A 21,317-nucleotide genomic window follows, 5' to 3' on the forward strand; every position below is an offset into this window, starting at 1 on the left:
CCATTTAATTACATATTCATCTTTTCAAGTTATTGTGGAAGCGAGTTTGCCAGTGAGACTTATTCATAATGGCTGGCCCCCAAAGGCCTGCCTCCGGCCTCCCTACAAGGAGGACAACAACCACACGTCAACCAACCAGGCGATTAGGATCTTCAGCAACCGAGAGGGTCAACTCTCCGTCAATTTCGTCCAAAATTCCTGCCTCGGGTGGATCGCGCGCAATCAAATCACCGAGTGAACCGGCTAGCGTAGCAGCAAAGAGGAAGGAAAGAGATCTCGAACGTGGGATAAATGAAGACACCAGCATTCACGTTGTAGTGCGCTGCCGCGGCCGCAATGATCGGGAGATTAAAGAGAATAGTGGTGTCGTCGTCAAAACGGAAGGTGTTAAGGGGAACACTGTGGAACTATCCATGGGGCCAAATGCCGTTTCAAATAAGACATACACATTCGACAAGGTCTTTTCCGCCGCCGCCGACCAGCTTGCAGTATACGAGGATGTTGTCCTGCCGATTGTCAATGAGATGCTCGCTGGATACAACTGCACTATATTTGCGTACGGACAAACGGGGACCGGGAAAACGTACACAATGTCAGGCGACATGACCGATACTCTGGGTATCCTTTCCGACAATGCCGGCATTATTCCACGTGTTCTGTATTCGCTGTTCCACAAGCTCGAGGAGACGGAAAGCACCGTGAAATGCTCTTTCATTGAGCTATACAATGAAGAACTTCGAGATCTTCTGTCAGCGGAAGAGACTCAGAAGCTGAAGATTTTCGAGAACGAGTCAAAGAAAGGACAGAGCACGCTTGTCCAAGGTATTGAAGAAACATATATTGACTCCGCCTCTTCCGGCATCAAGCTGCTTCAACATGGTAGCCATAAGCGGCAAGTTGCTGCGACCAAGTGCAACGACCTGAGTTCTCGCAGTCACACAATCTTCACAATTACAGTACATACAAAGCGGACAACCGATGCAGGCGAAGATTATGTCAGCTCTGGAAAGCTCAATTTGGTTGATTTGGCTGGTAGCGAAAATATCCAGCGCAGTGGAGCTGAGAACAAGCGTGCCACAGAAGCCGGTCTGATCAATAAAAGTCTGTTGACTTTGGGCCGAGTAATCAACGCTTTGGTCGATAAGAGCCCCCACATCCCATACAGGTAAGAATCTAGAGTACAAATGTTCAACATTTACTAACTTGTAGCAGAGAATCAAAACTTACACGTCTTTTGCAAGACTCCCTGGGTGGGCGCACAAAAACATGTATTATCGCAACGGTCTCGCCGTCTCGGAGCAACATGGAAGAAACCATCTCAACGCTAGACTATGCCTTTAGAGCCAAGAACATTCGCAACAAGCCGCAGATTAACTTCACTTCGAAACATAAGCTTCTTCAAGAGTTCGCTTTTGAGATCGAGAAACTCAAAGGAGAACTTATTGCTACAAGACACCGAAATGGCGTATATATGTCTGTCGACGCGTACGAGCAGATGACCATGGAGAATGAATCCCGGAGAATAGTTAATGAAGAACAACGAGCTAAGATCGAATCAATGGAATCCAACCTGCGAAACAAGGTCCAGGAGCTGTTCACGCTCACGAGCAATTTCAATAACCTGAAGAAGGATAATGAGGATACACGGATGGCTCTGAGTGATACAAATGATGTCCTTGAAAAAACTGAGATTGTTCTCAAGAATACCAGGTCACTGCTAGAAGAAGAGGAAATGCTAAGGAAGGCGCATCAAGATACCGAGAACCAGCTTTACGACATTGGTACGGGACTTTTGTCGACACTAGATAGAACTGTTGGAGATGTGGATGGGTTGCATGCAAAACTTGACCGAAAGGCGGATCTGGACTCATCTAACATGGAAACATGGCAAACGTCAGCCAAAGAAGTGTCAGCTGTCACCGAGGAAGTTGACAGAAAAGTGGAGGCTTTCCAATTGCAACATTCACAGCTCCTGGAATCTATGGCTGCAAAAATCAACAATTACGTCTCTAGCGAACTGAGTCATGTCCAGTCCAACCAGTCAGCGTTGTCGAGCTTTAGTGATATATTTGATAAGGCTGAGCGCGACGCGAAGACGCAAACATACGGCGCCCACGATCAGATGAATGAGGTCCTCGAGGAGATCAAGGACTTGCGTGAAGAGGTCAAGCGCAAAGTTGGAGAGGGATTGAACGGTCTGTCTGCTGCCGCTGCCCGGATATCCAAGGAAGTTATTGGCGAGTTCACAGAGTTTCATGAACAGCTTCATTCTTCCTACAGCACTCTTGGCAAGGACTTCAAGTCCTTGTTCGAGGAGATGGTGCGGCATCTCAATGAGCAGAAAACAGAAATCAATAGGCTGCGACTGGAAGTCCAAGAAGCAAACATCCAGACCGTCGAAGCCAACCGTAGAGCTTCTTCTAATTTGGCACATGCTGTTGAAGAAGAGCACGCAACCGCTGAATCGGAGCGAGATCTTTTGCTTTCACAGTTCAAGGCTTTGATGGATGAATCCCGGCAGAGACAAGTTAGTCGCTTAAAAGGAAGATTGGAAGGTGTACGAGCAGATATCTCGTCTTCGGGCGATGCACTGGAGCAAGCAACGACCCAACATGATCGTCAGACAGATGAATGGGTTTTCAAGTCGGAGCAATTCGCCAAGGATGTTGCGGCTTCTAGGGATGAGCTTCGGACTAAGATGCAGAACGATTGGGAAACATTTGACCAACGCAACGCCTCTATTCAAAAGACGACCGAGTCCGTGCACGAGGAAACAGTTCGCATTGTCGATGCTCAGATGAGTAATATGGGCAACCAGATGGAAGCCTTGGACGATTTCGTGGCTAAAGCACGCTCCCAGAATGGCCAGTATCGCGATGCCCATATTTCCAGCTTGGATAACATGGGGTCTAGCGTCCGTGAGTCCTATTCTTTCGTTCATGAACAATTGGAAGGGGTTGGTACTCGAATGAGCGAGCTGCAACAGGACGCCGCTCAGCAACAGCAGAGTCTTCTCGAGGCGACCTCTCCTTTGTCAGAAGAAGTCCGCAAGCCTCTCACAGAGCTGCGCAACAATGTTCACAGTCGTCCACTACAAGAGTATATGGTCACTGGCGCTACCCCGCAGAAACGGCATTACGAGTATCCCAGTGATCTTCCTCGGACTGAGGCGCACGACGCTCTGATATCCGGGATTCGGACATCAAGGGAGCTCACGCTACTCCCGTTCAATGGCGAAGACCACCTTCCTGGAACCTCCCCTACTAAGGGCTTTGTTTACAACGATACCGAAGACGAGGTAGGGAATCAGACACCTACAGCCAGGATCACTTCCAACACAGGTCTTAGGGAAGTCGATGCAAACGTCGCCGCAAAACAGCTCGCGTCTAGCCCCGGTGATAGGGCATCGATGCGGCAATCGAATATTTCCGTAGCCGGCAAATCTTCGGATGTCGACACTGTCCCGGCAAGTGAAGACTCAGATGAGCCTCCAGCCAAGAGGCGCTGCTCCAATCTGACAACTACCGACAGCAAACTGCCGAAGAACATGTTGACCAAGAGGATGGCGGGAATGATGGAAGGCCGGGAGAATGTCCCTCCACCCGGGCTTTCGAGTGCTCGACGAACTAGAACTCGACCTGCTCCTTGAGATGTTCAGCCAAACGATTTCTCCTATAGTTGCTATTCTCAACTTTTATACCCTTCCGTCGTTTGGGATATATGGGCGTTATGGTAAAGGGCCTTGGCAACTAGGTGTTTAGGGAAGGATGCTCTGCACCATCTTGCTGGCTAACTCGGCGTACGGGGATCCTTTGTTTGCACACTGGTTTTAGGTTGTTCTCTGGGGCAGTCTTAAGGTCTTCTTTTGCAATTTGGCGTTTTCTGGGCGGGGCTCATATGATACCTATCTGGCTTGTTTTGGGTTAATATCGGAAAGTCAGTTCCTGATATTCATGTTAATCGATATTTCAGTACTTTTGACTGAGCTTTGTACATGCTTATAAGGATAACGCACTGTAAAACTGTAAAGCTTGCATGTTGTGCTTATCGGGAAGTAACTTGTGTCGGAACTCCAGGACCTCTGGTCCGTTTCCCGTTTCTTCGAAGTATCTAGATTGGAACCCGGATTTTCCGGGCCATTGTATGTCGTGGTTTTTGAGGCTTTGCTATAACCGTCGAAATTGCATACACGTACATGGCATTTTGCACTTCTTCCTGCTTTTGGCGCGGGAGAGGATCGCCTGTGTCTTTGTCTGACAGTCGACGGGTGCCAGAGAATGGATCGGCAGTAAGACCATATCTAATTACTTTGAAGGTATCGACCGGGGCCTTGGACGATGGATCTTGAAGTACAGCAGGAAAGGAGACATGAATCGGACCGGAGTTCCCGTTGACCTTCTGGTTCACCCAGCTCACGCCGATACGCTCCCTAGTGGCTTCGCCAGGGAACTTTAGACAGTATCATTTCTGATAGTACGGTGATAACTTCTCCCACGTCGAGTCAGGCGCACTCAATTTAGACCAGAGGTGCCACCTCCGACAATGGCATAGTCTGCCTCTTTTTATACCCATAGTTGGTGGATTGAAAGCGTGAGAAACTGCTTTGAAATTAGAATAGAATAGGGGGCATGGGCGGGCTGGTGCTACAAACACAACATACTGTTCACAATAGCAACCTTGTAATCTCATTAAATCTAACCTATGCTTATACCCTGCCGCATAACTACTAATGTTTGTTAGCCGACATTCGGTAACAGGCCAACCGCACCTAGCCGCAAGCCCTGCCTTTTTGCCCAGAACCCAGCAAGTGCTTATTCACTGCCAAGTTCCAACACACAATGAGGTGGGCTAGAGGGACCCATAGCGAATCTCATGCAATGCAACGTAGGAAATAGTGGGGTCGCAGGTCTTACCATATTTGGTACTACTATTCGATGTCCATTCTATCCCGTAGATTATGTTGTAGATGTAAGGGTTCTTATTTATCTGTATGGTCGTTAAATCACTTGCAGCCTTTCGTTTCCCAATCATTTTCATCGTTTCTCGCCCGGAGTTGACCTGCAGTCAATACAACTAAGAAAAAACCACAATGGGCAAGTTAAAAGACTACATAACAACCGACCGGAACGGCATAACCGAAAACCGCCATCAAGTCCACGCCGCGATAGTCTCTGCCGACGGGACACTCCTGTACAGCGTCGGCGATCCGTCCCGGATAACGCTGGTCCGCTCTGCCGCCAAACCAGCCCAAGCCCTCGCCGTCATCTCCACCGGGGCGCTGGAAAAGTTCAGCTTCGATGAAGCCGACCTTGCTCTCATGTGCGCTTCGCACAATAGCGAAGACAGACATCTTTCCCGGGCTCGGGACATGCTCCGAAAGGTTTCCGCGGAGGAAAAGGATCTCCGCTGCGGCGGCCATGATGCGTTATCCGAGACGGTGAATCGGGAGTGGATTAAAAGGGATTATACGCCGACGGCGATCACGAATAACTGCTCGGGGAAACATGCTGGTATGCTTGGCGGCGCGATGGCGTTAGGGGCGGAGATTCAGGATTATCATCTGCCCTGTAATCCGCTGCAGCGGAGGGTCAGAGAGGCAGTGGAGGAGTTGGCGGGGCTTGAGACTGGACCGGAAGGTGTGTTATGGGGGGTTGATGGGTGTAACTTGCCGGCGCCTGCGTTTCCGTTACGGAATATGGCGAAGATCTATGCTGCATTTGCGGAGGCAGCGGATGTTGTTGAGGATGCTGGGAACGCTTCTGGGAAAGAAAGAAACATGGCGCGAATCTTCAACGCCATGGCGCGGTACCCTGAGCTTGTTGGTGGAGAGGGGAGGTTCTGTACGGTGCTTATGCAGGTGTTTCGGGGATCACTCATTGGAAAAGTTGGGGCCGATGGGTGTTATGCGATCGGCATACGAGCTTCAGAGTATACCAGAAGACTTGGAGTAGATGGTGCAATGGGACTTGCAGTTAAAATCGAGGATGGAAACAAAGGAATCCTTTATTCGGCTGTGGTTGAGATCCTGGACCAGTTGGATATAGGTTCTCCGGACATGCGACGGGAACTGGTTTCGTTTCACCATCCGGAGATTGTTAACACTGCGGGCGTTGTTACGGGGTCGACTGCTCACCATTTTCATGTTTGCGCTCCATAATCGGATCATGTCCTGGTGATTAAGCTACTTTGGTGCTACGTGTGATACGCTTCTTCGTGGTGCTATTATAGACACAAGGTCTGGGGTTATGATAATGAGATTGGACCATCTAGTTTGTTACACCGTCTGGACGACCTCACGTAATTTTCTTTCAATTCGCCTACTGATCGAATTCTGGCGTGTAACAGGCTAGGCTGCAAATTTAGGTGAGAAGCGCGGCTCGCCAAGGGCTATGGTTCCGTTTGCACCAATGAGTATACCAACTAAGGCTATGGGCTTTTGCCGACCATATCATCCCCATTCTGCGTTAGGGTTTCATTCTGACCCTCGGGGTTTGCCACAGTAGTATCCTCCGTGTTTGGCGGCTCAGTTGGTATATGTTCCTCATCAACATTTCCCGGTAAGTATGCTTGCTCTCCAGCTTTAATGACTTGCCGGAGCTCGCCCAAACGTTTCGAAAATTGCTCCATCATATCCTCCAATCGTTGGGTGCTATTATCTTTGTCTTTATCCTTACCAGGCAGAGTCATAGGTAAGCCAACTGTTCCTTGAATTTTCAACATCAGGGCACCATTCGGTGAGTGCTCGCCGGAAGGATTGTTCTCAAAGGTCGGGGCGGGCACTAGTTGAGTATTTAGAACTTGCCATGTCGGTGTCAAACTGTGAGCTGAAGTGACTGCGAATTTTTGACCGTGTTGGTTGTGGTTCTGGGAATCCTGCTGTTGTTGGGGGACGGCGGATTGGGTTCCTGGGGAGCCGACACTGACGTCGTGCCCGGGGGCGGTACTCATGTGTTGCATATCATCTAGACCAAGCACATCCATATCGAGAATGATGTAATTATCCCGGACACCAGGTACCGGAGGTGGAAGCAATGATTCCTTTCTCTCATTCGACAGTTCATCCTCCTCTCCTTCACCCTGCGGGTGCTGGTCACGTGTGGACCTGGAGTTTCCCTTGCCGCCACGAGGCTGCGTATCTTGTTCAGGCTCCAAGGAGCGTAAGGCTGCCTCGGTCACGATATCTGTGTCGTCATCGGAGAAGATATAGTGAACAGTTGGGTGGTAGTATTCGGAGGTACTGGCGTCTTCAATCAGGGTGAAGAACGGTTGAAGGGGCGGATGTGAAGCGGATATCTCATGTGGCCTTCCATTTTCCGAGTGTGGCGATGTTATGTTTGGTATTGGCTCATAGACTTGTTGGTCTTGGGAGAAGGTGTGAGTCTGTTGGGCTGTGGTAGGTCGATCAATGGTGCTTTCTGGGCGTGAAGGGACGTTCGACTCCGTAGTCCGCCGGATGGATTGTTTAGAGGGCGAAGACGACAAGGAGGGGGGTGTGGTATATTTTGGAAGAGACATTTCTGATAGACCGCGCTACATGATTAGAAGGTGACAGGGAAGGACATTAAGGCCTTGTTGGGCGGATTGCAATGGGAAATTGTAAGCTCTCGGCTTCCACTTTAAGCTTAGGTGAAGCTTGATCACCTGCCCCCTTATCGATAAACAATGGGTCAGGTGACTGTGCCGAAGCTAGTCATGAATGCGGTGTTGATAACGCTCTGTTTTGTACAGGGGGAAAAAAAAAGAAAGAAACAATTGCGATTTAATGTTAAAAGAAGGGTATCGTATCCGTCGAGCTTGAACGCCTCTCCCATCGTCGCTTCGGGGATGCATGGTATTTGTGCTTATTCATCATCTTCTTGTTTCCATTCGAATTCTGTGTGTATAGTTAGTAGCAGTTTTCCTTAAAGAACCCATACTTAGGGATGGCATACTTTGACGACACATCGGACAAAGACCCTTCGAAGATTCTTGTTGGATCCAAGTCATCAGACAATGCTGGAGAGGTGAATCATCAGTCTCTGTATCCATGACAATATCAAGATCCACTATCGCACCATATGAAAGGAATGTCCACATTTGCCCAGCACTGTAGTTGCATCGAGGTTAATCAGAAAGCCACCGTTTATATATATATATATTAGCAAATAGAACTAAGAGACTTACATAGTGAACAATCATCACCGGGAAATTTGCAAGTCGGGCAAGTCCCATCGAACTGGACGCGGCAGATACCACAAACATCATCCGCAGGCATATCCCAACGCCAAGTGGCAACCCCGTTCCACTCTTTAATAGTGACTTTCATGGTCGATCGCGATGTAGTTTGGTTTTGAGGACGTGGACCAACTTGTTCCGAGTAAGAAGGGAGGGAAAAGTGGTCGGTGAAAGTAGTAAGTGGAGCCAAAAGCAAGATAACGGACCTTTTCTGGTTTGTTACCTTTTTCCAATTCGTTTTTTCACATGGCGGAGAAAAATGATTTGTTTACAGGCGACTCCGCATTTTAGGTCCAAATGATTCGTGACTACTAACCTAGTAGTGACCTAGCACGCCCGATAAATAATAAAAATAATAAAAAAATAAAATAGGAAAGTGAATACTCCGGACTTTCCCCTCACCGTGCACTTGCATTAAATTAACACATCCCTATTTAAATTCTTATCGCCCGCGATCAGATGACACCATCTGACGTTATTGCCGATTCGGTATGTAAATATTGATTATCCTCTTGCAATTCTCTCTATATTTCACCCAGTAAATCCGCGCTGCGAAGATGGCTTTTGCAGCTCTTCGCCATTCGATTCCTTCCCCCACTCGCCTGCTTCGTCCGACCATGTCGACCCCTTCGCAAGCGCGACTCCAATCCCAATGTCGCCAGGTTTCCTTCTCCTCATACCTGGTTTCTCCCAAGGAGCTCAGTGAGGCCCTCAAGAAGAATCCTCCCACCAAGATCTCGACTTCACCGCGTGTCGTACCCCTGTGTGCTGCATGGTTTATGCCCAATGATCCGGAAGGCCGCAAAGGGATTGACATTTTCCGGAAACATCGCATCCCTCAGGCTCGATTCTTTGACTTGGATGCGGTCAAGGATGCAGAATCTCCGTATCCGCACATGCTTCCTACCGCGGAGACATTTGCCGATGCGATGAGCGAGCTTGGCATCCGGCGTGACGACGAAGTGGTGGTTTACGACACCGAAGAGCTTGGAATCTTCAGCGCCCCCCGTGTCGGCTGGACCCTGCGAGTATTTGGACACCCTCGGGTTCATCTCCTGGACAACTACCGATTGTGGGTGCGCGAAGGGTACCCGACAGAGACCGGGGAACCCCAGCAAGTGGAACGGACCAGCTATCCGGTACCTAATTACGATTCGAAACTGGTGATTCCGTACTTGGAGTTGAAGGAGATTGCCAAAGAGCATAGGAAAGAAGGTTCCAAAGAAGTCGAGATCTTAGATGCGCGATCTTACGGCCGCTGGGCGGGAACGGATCCCGAACCACGCCCGGGATTGTCTTCAGGCCATATTCCTGGCTCCAAGAGCTTGCCTTTCCAAGAACTACTGGACCCGGAGACGAAGACTTTTCGCTCAAAATCTGAGCTGCGCAAAATCTTCGAAGAGAAAGAAATTGATGACTCCAAATCGATCATCAGCTCTTGTGGCACTGGTGTGACGGCTACGATTATTGAAACCGCCTTGGGCGAAGCAGAATACGGAGATCCTAACCTTCGGAGGGTGTACGATGGAAGCTGGACGTAAGTACTACCTACATCCGCTAAGTACCATGCCCTTGTAAAGCACAGTCGCTTACTATGTATCTTGTTTAGTGAATGGGCACAGCGTGTCAAGCCCGCTGACGGACTGATCAAAAAAGTGAACTAAGCTGGCGGGAATTAGGCGTCTTCTATTAGTATTGCCTTAGCTGCGCAATCGCATCAAGACGGCCCTTGATGCTTGTATGACATAGCGTTCGTTCTTTGCTTCTATGGAGGACTTTTTGTGTTACGGTGACAGCATGTCAATTATCCTATAGAGTGTAACCCAAGTAGATATCCTATCAAGCTTCGCTACCACAGTATGGTTATTGAAATGAACAGAATATCTCATCTCACGACTTTTCTTTTGATTGTCGCCATGGAATTTTCTGATCGAATCTGTAGAAACGTGATGAACCTTGTAGATGATGACTGTTCCGCTTAGTCAGTTGGGCGAGTCACTCCCACGGCGTCACAGTTGATCCGCTGCTGTTCAATGAACCTTCAATCAGCCTTTACCTGGGCCCTAGTATTTCCGCGAATGACTCGGTCAGACCCCCAAAATGCTGCATATGTTCCTTCTTTGTGAACCAGGATCCCACGGTAAGTACCTTGTGGTCTGTATGTTCTGGCGTCTTAGTGGCCTGAGGTTGTCCTCGGTGCCTCTTGATTGACCTAATCTTAATGCCATTGCCCCCACATTCTCATATCCCTCCACCATCAGACCAAACCTCCTTCTGAGGACCCATCCGCTAACGCCGCGGCGGCTCAGTCGCACTCGTTAAATTCAGCCATTCGGTATAGGGCAGCTGCGCCGCCTTAACCATCCCTACGATTTACCTACGCGATCTGCTTCTTGTCGGCCGCTGAAGCGATGTCGACCGGACGCAAGGTCTTCCACTGTGCCGTGGATGAGACGGCGCTGACGACCAACATCAGTGAAATCAAAAAATGGACAACCAACGGGGCCATCACCCTGGTCGTTCCTCTTTACAGTACGTATCTCCCTTTATAATTTCTGTCTATGTATATCTTTTTCTTTCATGCATTCTGTGCATCTTACATTTTTCTCACCATCCCTTCACTCAGCCCTTGAACGTCTTCATGCATTGAAACGAGCCGGGTCTCAAGTCGCTATCAACGCCCGCGAGGCTGTTCGCTTTCTTGACCGCGTTACTTCCGGAAAGGATAGTACCCCGGCCGATCGCGTCGCTCTCCAGGGCCCGATGGAGCAGTACGAGAACTGGGATGATGCGGAGAAGTTCTTTTTGCCGGAATTCGAAGAAGAGCCGGAGGCGACAAATGGAACCGATACCAGAGAGACGCCGTTGGAGAAGAAGGGACCCAAAGGAAACGACAACAAGAGAAACGGAGCCCCGGATGACCTATCGCAAATGCTTCTCAACAAGCTTAACTTCAAGAAGGACTCGGACGCCGCGTCGGTTAACTCGGCAGGGACTCACAGTGCCCCGGCATCGCCACCTTCGTCGAGAAGTTCCCGTACAAGTCCCGAATGTGCCAACTCTCATGTAGTTGAGGATGGAAATGGAACGAACAACCTTAGAGTAAAGCAGACGAACGGACATAAGCGATCTGCTTCCGGCTCCACCATCCCCACGGTTCCCTCGGCGCTCCGACCGCTACTCAGTGCGTTGCTGTGGCGCCTGCACAGCGGCCCGGATGCGTCCAATGCGGCTAAAAGTTGTATCCTTATCACGAACGACCGCTCCACGCAGATTTGGGCCCAGAAGTTTGGCATTGGCGTGAAGAACATCCACCAGCTGCGGACCTCCATTCAGTACGAAGAACGGGAATACAAGAATCGCTGCAAATATGTGGAGAAAACCCAAACTCAGACAGCCGAGCCGAAGTCACTGCTTTCCTACGACGACGAAAGCGACGAAGATGAACTAGTATTTGTTCCTCGGGGTCGCGGGAAACCAACCTCACGAGGAGGATCGCGTGGCGGAAGCAATCGGAAACCTGCTGTCGCTAAGACCATGGCGCCGCCTGTGGAGAGTACGATGGAGATCCCTACTCAGCCCATCGATCCCAACTCTTTTAGTCGGTCCTTGCCCACCACAACCAAGCAGCAGCCCACGATTGATCTCAGTACGCAATCCGGGGCTGCGCGTGGCATGGCAGGAGCGTCTCGGAACTACAATAGCGGTCGTCGAGGGGCTCCTCGTGGTCCAACTCGTGGCAACAGCCGAGGCCGTGGGAAACTCTGGGTTCCTTGAGCGGACGGCAGAGCCCCGTTGACTGTGATGCCAACGGGGCATTTGTTTGCAATTTCCAACAGAGACCACTGTGGTTGTTATTCGAAGCAGGAATCATCTTCCGTTCCCGGACTGCCTACTGGTCGATGTCAGTTCAGACTGTGACTTGATGGATGAGGCGAATGGGTCCTATATGGATTGCACGGATATGAAGGATGAGTGCGAGTCGGATACGGCACTGATTCGATCCATACGACCATTCTCGTGCGAGACCGATGATCAGGCTCTGGGTCAGGTTCTGGGGTCAGACGGGTCTTCTTGTTCATACACTTGCTTTCCGTTACGCTGGAGGAACGAGCTTTTTGTTTTATGTCCTTCCACATGTCGGGTGCTCCTTGACCACGCACCTGTTCAACCCGACATGCGTAAACGAGCTAGCTATTCAACATATTACTCAGCAGTTACCACCCCCACATATGAGAGTTGTCTTGCTTATTTTTGTTGAACCTGTTGCTATTGCTCTATGGAAGTATGAGGGGGATGGGCAAGATGCATGCTTCAGTAGTGCTTCTGGTATTGTTTATTAAGAAAACGAGAAAAAGAAACAGATGACAGAAATGAAACTTGTGTTTAGCTCGTGATCATGGAGAGATGAGATGAGATATGATAACCCTAACCGTGTACAAGGAAACTCTAATGAGCCATGCCATGAGGTCATGCCCCCAAATTAATAGCCGCAGTTAAGGTCCCGTGGATCAAACCTCCGCATTGATGTCAACGTCACTTGACTGCCCCTCCTTCATCCAACACCCACCCTCACAGTTCCTTGTACCTACGTTGCCCAGCAATAAATTAACCCCCCCAATACGTAAGTATCTCTCCGGGCTTGACTCTCCCATCCAATCGCCTCCCCAAGAACTCGAACCTTGTCAATACTATACAAGTGCTAGTCTTTCCATACTTCCATACTGATCATCGCAGCCACAAGCAAGTAATGACAATGGTCAACGCCGTCGACGAAACCTCCCTCGCCACATCGCCTCTCGAGCGCCGCAATTCCCTGGAGAAGCATCTCCTGAACCGTCCTGATCCCCAGGATCTCAAAGAGAGACACATCCTCCTCGACACCAATGTTGCTCCGTACGCTTCCGTGACTCTACTTACTGTACTACCTATACGCCTCACATCGTGCCACTAACAAATAGCCTACAGATCCATCCAAGCAGCGAGACAGGAACTAGACCGTCAGCGCACAACCGACAGTCTGAAGAAACATCTCGAGCACAGACCGGAGCGCGAGGAACTGGTTGAGCGTGCGTATCTTGACATTATTCCCGCCTATACATCTACGCTTCTTCTCTCACAACTAGCTCTTGTCATATTGTTATAGATTCGGTTACTAACGTAGCTATGATATACAAAAGGCAATATCCTCCCGCATATCAACGCAGCCCCGGCGCTTCAGGCCCACGCCCGCGAATTAGAGAAACATATGTTGGCTGATCATCTCGACCAGAAGATTCAGAGCCGGCCGCAGCCGGAGGATCTTATGGCTCAGGGGATCTTGACGGAGGATGAGGATCCGAGGGAGCCAACTTTCTGATTGATTCTGCCTTTGGCAGCTGTTCTTGGGTTATGATGGATATGGGTTCGTTTGAATTATGGGATATGGTTTGATGGACGGAGTATATGGATGGATTTACGGGTTATGTTTGATGGTTTTCTCTTCCCAAAAACACAACGAAGATATGGTAAATGACATACTGCACAGTGAGATACGAGCTTAATATGGCCTTGCTGATCTCAGCTCCTGGGATAGTTTATAGTTTACTTAAGTCTAGGTTACCTAGTTCAGAACAATCCCACTCTTCTATAGGTACATGAGTAAAACATACATACATACATACATACATACATACACAGCCACAGTCAACCACCCAGAACAAAAGCCATGAACTAATACCCCTCATCACCACCCGCAGAGAGATCCGGCATCCACCCAGCCGGTCTCTCACTCCCCCTCACCAAAATCCCATAAGCAGCCCTCTCCACCTTCTCCACACTCCCCTGCATAACCTCCATCTTCTTCCCGAGATCCTTAATCAAATTATGCCGTCTGGACACACTCAACCCCTCAAAAAGCGACCTCATCTCCCTCAAATCCACCACAATACCATTCTGCTCTCTACTCAGCCCCATCTTCTCATCAGAAGCACCCGAGTCAGCAGCAACCGACCCAGCCGACAACGCTGTGACCGCAAACCGCATCATCTCCCCAGTTAAATCGAACAAACCCAGTAGATAATCCTCCTCCGTAACGAGTATCTCCGCGGGGAGTTTCGTGCACACCTCAGGGAGCGTGATGAGGGTTTGCGTAGTGAGGTAGTGGTGGAAGGAGAGCGCCTCGATATATTCCTGGATCGCGCCGCTGAGCTGGCGCTGGTACCGCCATTTGTTTGGGCCGGTGACGTCTGGGAGGGCGGTGGTGAAAAGGGACTGGATTTGGGTGAAGCGGGATTGGGTTTCTTTGGTGATGTTTTCCGGGAGAGGGGCATTGAGTTTCCGGATTCTGGGATGGGGTTTGTCATGTTAGGTTTTGTTTTTTGGGGGTAGGTGTGTAGGTGTGTTACCGTTGGAGGGAGAAGATACTGCAGATTTGTGTTAGCTTTGCTTTTGCTTTGCTTTACTCGATAAGGTCCGTCATGTGCATGACCTCATGATAGATGGGAAATGGGGGGAGAAAACCATACATCTTCTTACTCAGCGCCGTAATGTCCCTTGAGATCTTGATCAGTCGCTCGCGCCGATCGTGGTGCTCGTCGAGCTCGTTGCGGAAGGTCCCGAAGATGGAGAGGATTTGCGTTGATTGTTCGGCCATTGTCGTGGTCTGGTGCTTGTTGTTGTTGTTGTTGTTATTGGGTTGGAGTGCGAGCTGTTTGCCGTCCCAGGTGCGTTTGGTTCCGGCCATTTATTTCTGTTGACTGGGTGGGGATGGTGGTAATTGGGATGGAGGGGGAATTATTTTGCGGCAGTGAAATTAAATCACTGATTGATGGGCGTCATCATTGGACTTTGGGCTAGGACGGATCGGGGTGATTATCTGATAAGATATGGTTGCTTTAAGCAGTTGGTGGCCATCTTGGGCCAGTACCAAGCATTCGGGCATTGGTGGATGGGCCTTTTCTTTTTTTCTTTCCCCCCCACATTATCGCCAAGAGGAGCTGGTTGTTTTTAGTACTGCTCTGTGCGTGATATTATTTGATTAGCTGATTGCGTGATCTTATCTTCACTGTCTTGAGAAGGGTAGAGGGTACTAATGAACCTGAGCACATTCCCCAACGTGCAAGAGATACAGCAGTTGCTGAGCATTGTGTTTCTCTAATACTGCTTACTGGTATCATTTTAGGTGGAGCTGTTTCCAATTATTAAGCATTAATGGGTGCGTAAAATGAAACCCTTAGATCTAGGGTCGTTAAATGAATCAATTCGAGGTATCTATACAATCATTTCTAGGGTATGACACCGACGGTTTTTTCTATGCCCATAGCATACATTGAACATCATGTCATGATTGAGTCATTGGATACTGTAGCAACGCTGTACACTCAATCATAGCCATTTAAGGCAATCACTGGCCAAGATACTTGTACTTCAGAGGAGCATCACCCGACTTCAGCCCGGTTATGGTGACCGTTTGCCCATCTCCCGGGACGATGTCCATGGCACTGTCGCTGACTTTGATGCCATCTCTTTCCTCGAAGACGAGGCACTTAACAGGTCTCTTCGCGGTGAGCAGCAGCTTCTGCTCGTTACCAGATTCTGAAACCTTGTTCACCTCCAGTCCCCGATCCGATAGATCAAGGTACTTGAATGGCTGGGGCCAATCCACATCGCGGGCGGTAACCTCACCATCCACCCATAGTCGAGCAGCGAGAACGTGAGGCTCCGGCTGTTCCTTATGGTCAATGACACCTTCCAGGATGTTTGTAGTACCATTCGGCACTATTTTGACGTTGTCACGCAGAATGGGCGCACGGACATCAAGCCCAGTGTTGACAGAAAGGAATCTAAGCTCGATGGTGCCAACAGTTTCCTTCTGCAAGCTACTGGCAATCCAGAGCTCGTACTTGCTCGTCTTCGGCGGCTGTGCGTGGGTCACACTCCAATCATGATGCTCCCTCCGCACACCCACAGCAATGGGCTTCAGAACACGTGCCACGGCATAAAATGCCGGTTTGGGCCGCAGGAAATAGTCTACAATGGCCCAGGAGATAGTGGGCCAGCAGTCATTTAGTTGCCAAAGCAGGGCACCGCCACAATGTCTTTCATCACCCCATTGACGACGCCATCCACGGTATCCGAACATCATTGTTTCGGCCTGGACAACCTGTGTGAGGTAAATGTATGTCTATATTTAGTTAGCCACAGGGATGCTGATGGTCAAGTCAGGTAACATGCCTCTAAGTCTGTAGCTGTCCTCAGGTTCTCAACAAGATATGTAGCAATCCTTCGCTCGTGTCCGTCGGCCTTGTTGTGGAAGTCGAGAACATGCGACTGAGGGTATTTGTCCGCTTCATTCTCCACGAAATACTCGATCGTCGACATATGGGGGAATGCTTCCATTCCAAACTCGCTGTTGAAACGCCCTCCCAATGTATCAAAGATTTGATACTTCTCCTGAGTTCCATGCCAGACTAACAAAGGTTAGCATGAACTTGATCTAAGACACCGTTTGACTTACCATTCCACTGATGCATATCGCCCACTGTAGGATCGGACGTGATCTTTCCATCACCCCAAGGGCTCCCCGGATGGTAAACCGTTTTTGGCGACAGCTTTTCAACAACAGAGGGAAGGAGCTTCTCATATATGTAGCGCGCTGGGAAATCGGTCTTCAGCCAATTCTCAGGGTTCTTATCTTCGTAGTCATAGACAAGACCCGCACTTTCTTGCACTTGGTAGTCTTCGTTGTTCCCAACATACACCACAATTGACGGGTGATGGCGCAGTCGGCGCACGTTATAGTTCGCCTCCTTCTCAACCGACTCCAGGAGCTCGGGCCATGTTGGGTAGTTGCCACAGCCAAACATAAAGTCTTGCCATACCAAGACTCCGAGTTCGTCGCATGCTTGATAGAAGCTATCATCCTCGTAGCAACCACCACCCCACACTCTATGCTCTGTTAGCAAATTGTTAACTATCACGGACTGTCCAAACATACCTGATCATTACCTGGCGGCCAGCAACCATCAGCTCAATCCATTTGCGATACCGCTCAGCAGTAATGCTGGGCAAGAGATTATCGGCCGGAATCCAGCATGAGCCGCCACAGAAGACATCGACCCCGTTGATTCGGAAGAAGAACGACTTCCCATGCTTGTCAGGCTGCTGAATAAGTTCTGCAGTTCGAATGCCAATCTTCTTCGACGCGCTGTGAATCCCCTGGTCTTCTTTCTCCAAGGACACGGTAATCTCATACAGAGTCGGGTCACCATAGCCGTTGGGCCACCAAAGAGACGGCTGCTTGACGTCAAATGTCACTTTCGTAACCCTGTCCTTCAAAGTAGCCACCTCACGAGCGACCTCCTTGCCGTGGAGACTAAGCACGAAGCTGGCCTTGTAAGAGTCAATTGATTCCGCAGCATCCACTTCAGTGAAAGCCGAAATCTGAGCTGTCTGGTGGTCCGGTGCGAGCTCCACCTCCGTCCAAAGATCTGAGATCCTAGTGGAGTATACCTCAAGCCGCACCTCCCGCCAGATACCTGCAGTTGACAAGAGTGGGCCCCAGTCCCAGCCCCAATGATATTGGGCTTTTCTGACTGCCATTCTGGCTGGATCGCCGTTGAAAGAAGCCCAGTTATGTTTGGTATCTTTCTCCCGAAGCTCTCGTGCTCTGCGCATGGCACAGTCGAAATCGATTTCCAGCACATGGTCTCCCTCCACCTCAAGCGCCTTGGTCACATCTACACGGTGAGCAAGGAACATGTTGTCACTCTCCAGGATGATGCTGCCATTAAGCTTTACTGTGGCAAAGGTATCCAACCCGTCAAATGCCAAGACAATCGACGATCCAGCGGCGACGGCGGGCTTCTGGAAGACGGTTCGGTAGGTCCATGACTTTTCATTCACCCATCGGGCATCTAGTTCATTGAAACCAATGTAAGGATTCTTCAGCCTGGAGGAAATGGCCGTCGGTTAGCAATTGGACTGCATTGGGCATGTGATAAGAAACGCATACTTCTGATTGGCTTGTAGATCCTGATGAGCCACGGAAGGAACGACAGGTACCGGCATCCACGCTTCAGGAGACTGATCATCGCTATCTTTGAAGCTCCATCCCGTAGATAGAGGGTGCTGAGAGAATGCCGCCATGAGGTTATCTGAAGGGGTTTTAGAAGTGTCAATGGACGCTTGGACACTTCAGCAGAGGACAGAGAAAACTTGTGTTCATCGAACCCCAGAAAGTGGAAATTCCCCGGATTTTAGATGCCGACTCCCCATGTTGAAAGGATCGTTGCAAGGTGCAGATTCTCATGCGTGTATGCTACATGCGACAAGGTATGCGGAGTAACACTCCGTACCCCACGTGCTGGGATTTCCTCTTTGAGCCATTCTGGACGGAGGAGGGTCCTTGCCCGATCTAGTTAAGCGCCATCAGGGGCGATGTCAACCACTGACAGTCGCGGTTCGCCCTCGTTAAACCTCTACCATGGCACACAGGTAAGTCTACTGCTGGTCGTCCGTACGTATTGCTCTCATTTCGTTAAGTTTTGGTTGTGGCCGTGAAAGACGGTTGTGAAACGGCCTTATGGGGCGTCCTTACTCGATGGGGTTCCTTACCCATACCCTAACCACGGCATCTTCCCGAAACTGTTAAACCTCCGATGCTTCTCCCACTCTTTTCCGTTCTAGACACGGAGGGACCTCCGTCAAGCTCTCTGGATCCTCTCGTCGGTCAATTGCCAGCGACATTGTTGGTCAAACACGCTCCATACAAATGGTCGAGGATGGCCATCAGTCAGAGGTATATCTTTTCTTTGGACCATACATCGTTCATGATTCTCTCGGAAAGCAGTTGATCCCCAGGAAATTGAGTTTCACTTACGGTTTCGCTGCCATCCAAAATCCAATTTCTTTCTACAACCAAATCCGACGCAAAGTATAAACCATATCGACAATGTGTGGGTGCACCCTCCCTCGGCCCGTGGCCACAGCAGAGACCAAATGCATTCCTCCCAGTTCGCCCGAGGAACCGTTGAGCCACTCTTTCCATGAGACATTTGACGCGTCGTTTGGCGCTAAGGTCCCGGTCTGACTGTCTGAAACTCTGAGCCCTCGGGCATCGGCCTTCGAATCAGCCCCTCATCGTACCATTGATCAAATGCTCTGGAAGCAGTCTCACACTCCTGAAGGCACTAAATTTAATTGAAGGGACATGCTCTACTCAACCGTCAGTGCACGGAGAAAAAAAAAATGACGCATTCCTTGGCGCCAATCGTCCGTCGGATCAACGCTTACTTGTGTTTGAATCCGCTAGCTACTGGTGGGCGTCGTCAGCGTCGTTGATTGGAAGAACCCTGTCGGATGAACGGGGCGACGTTCCTTAATACTGTGTGCCGTCGTCAGTGGCTCGGATCATCCCGAATTGCTGATGTTCACCATCGCCTATCCGGTCCCCTCGTGCCCGTGCTAAGAGGATGCCTCCTGTTGATCGCAAAATAGACTTGAACGGCTCTGGAAATTTCGGCGAAATTCTGGGGCCTCAATCTCCACTGGTGGAATTCGGCTGCGCAGGGTATTCCCTGACGCTAGCATGGCTCTCTTGCATCAACAGGTGACCTGCAATTTCAATAAACTTTGGGAATCCAGGTTCACTAATACGCGCGGGGTCACGGATATCACAGGGAAACGATTTGGCAGGCATTTTGCCTGCGTAGGAAATAACGGATCCTCGGAAGATTGTGGTTTAGCCTAAGGGCTAAAGGGTCCGTCGATCCCTAGTTGACCATAGCGTGTTGCGGAACCGCCGTCTGCCTGACGATACAAGCACTGGGTCGGTCGTTTATATCCGACACAAGGCAGTAAGTAATTAATTTAAAGTTGGACCCCTGCCGATGACTCCACTGGTGTAGAAACCTGGATACAGCCGAAGGCTCAGAAACCGGCCTAGCCTGCTGCCTTACGAATAGAAATGCAGGGACAAGCCACTGTTCTCTCGCTAAGGTGTGAATGTGATTCTGCAGCACTTTTTGTGCAGAAAAGTGGGCAAGGTCGCTATTCGTCTGCGTGGGTTTTCTGTTCGGATTGCCTGTGGCCACTCTGTGTTTAAGCGGCTGGGCACAATTCTACTGTTCCTTCTGCTGCAGCAAGGGTGTTTTCCGGTATTCCTCGTAGGGAGTCTTCAGGCTCATGAGCGGGATGTTTTTCTGATCTACTGGCAGGCCGTAATTCCCCGGTTTCCTGCATCATGCTGTCTTGCTTCCATGGATGTCTGTCGGGAGATGCAGATGCACGCCACCCGGTTCGTTAACTGTAAAAGTGGTGCCAGCACCTTGAAATCTGTAGAATAATCTAACGTAGAAATGGAAGCCGACGGTATTTCCATGACAGGAGCCGGGACTTGACGGGATGGGGGTGGGTTTCCTGTCTATCTGGCAGGGAGGTAGAGACCACCACATGGCCCTGCCCCCTCCACTCCATGGATAGTGCACTTTTCGTGATCCCCACGACGCCGCGTAGAATTGTAGACTCCTCACCTGGCGCGTCACGAGGGGCAATAGACAGACACGGTGTCATTTGGCCAACAAGGTCAGCGGCTAACCGATGGGTAAACTGCGTCGGATATCAGAGGATGCGCTGGGACCCAGCACTTGGTTCAACGAATGGTAGAAGAAAGGACAGAATTTAATTCTTCTGCGTGCATGCATTAATCAAGAAATGCGGGGAAACCGCGGACAATCTCAGGACGATCTGCCAACGAGGGTTTGTTCAGCATGGTTGGCGATAGGGTTAGACGGTTCCATGGGCCTCCACTCTTAACTTTCTCTACTCATCCTCGCGCATCACCCGTTTTTGTTCGACTCTCAAACACTCTTAATATTCTTCTTTGGCCCCATCCGGTCCTAGACACCTTTCCCATAACCCTTGATCGTAATCGACAACGCGGTCTTATCTTGTTAATAATTTTTTACCCAGTTATTCTTATCTCTTTTGAGGGCCTTTATTCTTAGTGGGCATCAAACAGTGACAGTTTCCGTGTCGTCAAAAGGCATTCATTCTGAACCCCCCCCCTAATTGCCACCCCTTTAATCACCAGCCCACAATCTGCAGGGTCTCACTTCTAGTAC

The 21,317-nt window shown here is 49.9% G+C and overlaps 8 protein-coding genes across 8 annotated transcripts; 5 read left to right on the plus strand and 3 right to left on the minus strand.

The window, feature by feature from the left end:
* Positions 1-68: 68 nt before the first annotated feature.
* On the plus strand, positions 69-3,649 carry ABOM_010873 (putative kinesin family protein (BimC); the record flags this gene model as incomplete). The annotated part of the gene is made up of 2 exons (XM_022538001.1): positions 69-1,165; positions 1,213-3,649. 2 exons carry the CDS (start codon positions 69-71, stop codon positions 3,647-3,649), a joined length of 3,534 nt encoding a protein of 1,177 aa, XP_022384137.1.
* Positions 3,650-5,089: 1,440 nt separating this feature from the next.
* ABOM_010874 (asparaginase) lies at positions 5,090-6,157 on the plus strand (the record flags this gene model as incomplete). Its single annotated transcript, XM_022538002.1, has 1 exon — positions 5,090-6,157. The coding sequence occupies one exon, from the start codon at positions 5,090-5,092 to the stop codon at positions 6,155-6,157; it is 1,068 nt and encodes a 355-aa protein (XP_022384144.1).
* A 269-nt stretch (positions 6,158-6,426) lies between these two features.
* Positions 6,427-7,515, minus strand: ABOM_010875 (uncharacterized protein; the record flags this gene model as incomplete). The annotated part of the gene is made up of 1 exon (XM_022538003.1): positions 6,427-7,515. The coding sequence occupies one exon, from the start codon at positions 7,513-7,515 to the stop codon at positions 6,427-6,429; it is 1,089 nt and encodes a 362-aa protein (XP_022384143.1).
* Positions 7,516-8,771: 1,256 nt separating this feature from the next.
* On the plus strand, positions 8,772-9,878 carry ABOM_010876 (sulfurtransferase; the record flags this gene model as incomplete). The annotated part of the gene is made up of 2 exons (XM_022538004.1): positions 8,772-9,751; positions 9,824-9,878. The coding sequence occupies 2 exons, from the start codon at positions 8,772-8,774 to the stop codon at positions 9,876-9,878; spliced, it is 1,035 nt and encodes a 344-aa protein (XP_022384142.1).
* Positions 9,879-10,625: 747 nt separating this feature from the next.
* ABOM_010877 (uncharacterized protein) lies at positions 10,626-11,991 on the plus strand (the record flags this gene model as incomplete). Its single annotated transcript, XM_022538005.1, has 2 exons — positions 10,626-10,746; positions 10,841-11,991. The coding sequence occupies 2 exons, from the start codon at positions 10,626-10,628 to the stop codon at positions 11,989-11,991; spliced, it is 1,272 nt and encodes a 423-aa protein (XP_022384141.1).
* Positions 11,992-12,964: 973 nt separating this feature from the next.
* On the plus strand, positions 12,965-13,573 carry ABOM_010878 (RPEL repeat-containing protein; the record flags this gene model as incomplete). The annotated part of the gene is made up of 3 exons (XM_022538006.1): positions 12,965-13,110; positions 13,183-13,283; positions 13,395-13,573. 3 exons carry the CDS (start codon positions 12,965-12,967, stop codon positions 13,571-13,573), a joined length of 426 nt encoding a protein of 141 aa, XP_022384146.1.
* Positions 13,574-13,926: 353 nt separating this feature from the next.
* Positions 13,927-14,848, minus strand: ABOM_010879 (translin family protein; the record flags this gene model as incomplete). Its single annotated transcript, XM_022538007.1, has 2 exons — positions 13,927-14,539; positions 14,721-14,848. 2 exons carry the CDS (start codon positions 14,846-14,848, stop codon positions 13,927-13,929), a joined length of 741 nt encoding a protein of 246 aa, XP_022384145.1.
* A 750-nt stretch (positions 14,849-15,598) lies between these two features.
* On the minus strand, positions 15,599-18,342 carry ABOM_010880 (beta-mannosidase; the record flags this gene model as incomplete). Its single annotated transcript, XM_022538008.1, has 5 exons — positions 15,599-16,378; positions 16,462-16,664; positions 16,712-17,142; positions 17,192-18,145; positions 18,209-18,342. The coding sequence occupies 5 exons, from the start codon at positions 18,340-18,342 to the stop codon at positions 15,599-15,601; spliced, it is 2,502 nt and encodes an 833-aa protein (XP_022384128.1).
* Positions 18,343-21,317: the final 2,975 nt, after the last annotated feature.

Source organism: Aspergillus bombycis (assembly GCF_001792695.1).
Source record: "Aspergillus bombycis strain NRRL26010 chromosome Unknown contig00145, whole genome shotgun sequence".
Classification (NCBI taxonomy): Eukaryota; Fungi; Ascomycota; class Eurotiomycetes; order Eurotiales; family Aspergillaceae; genus Aspergillus; species Aspergillus bombycis.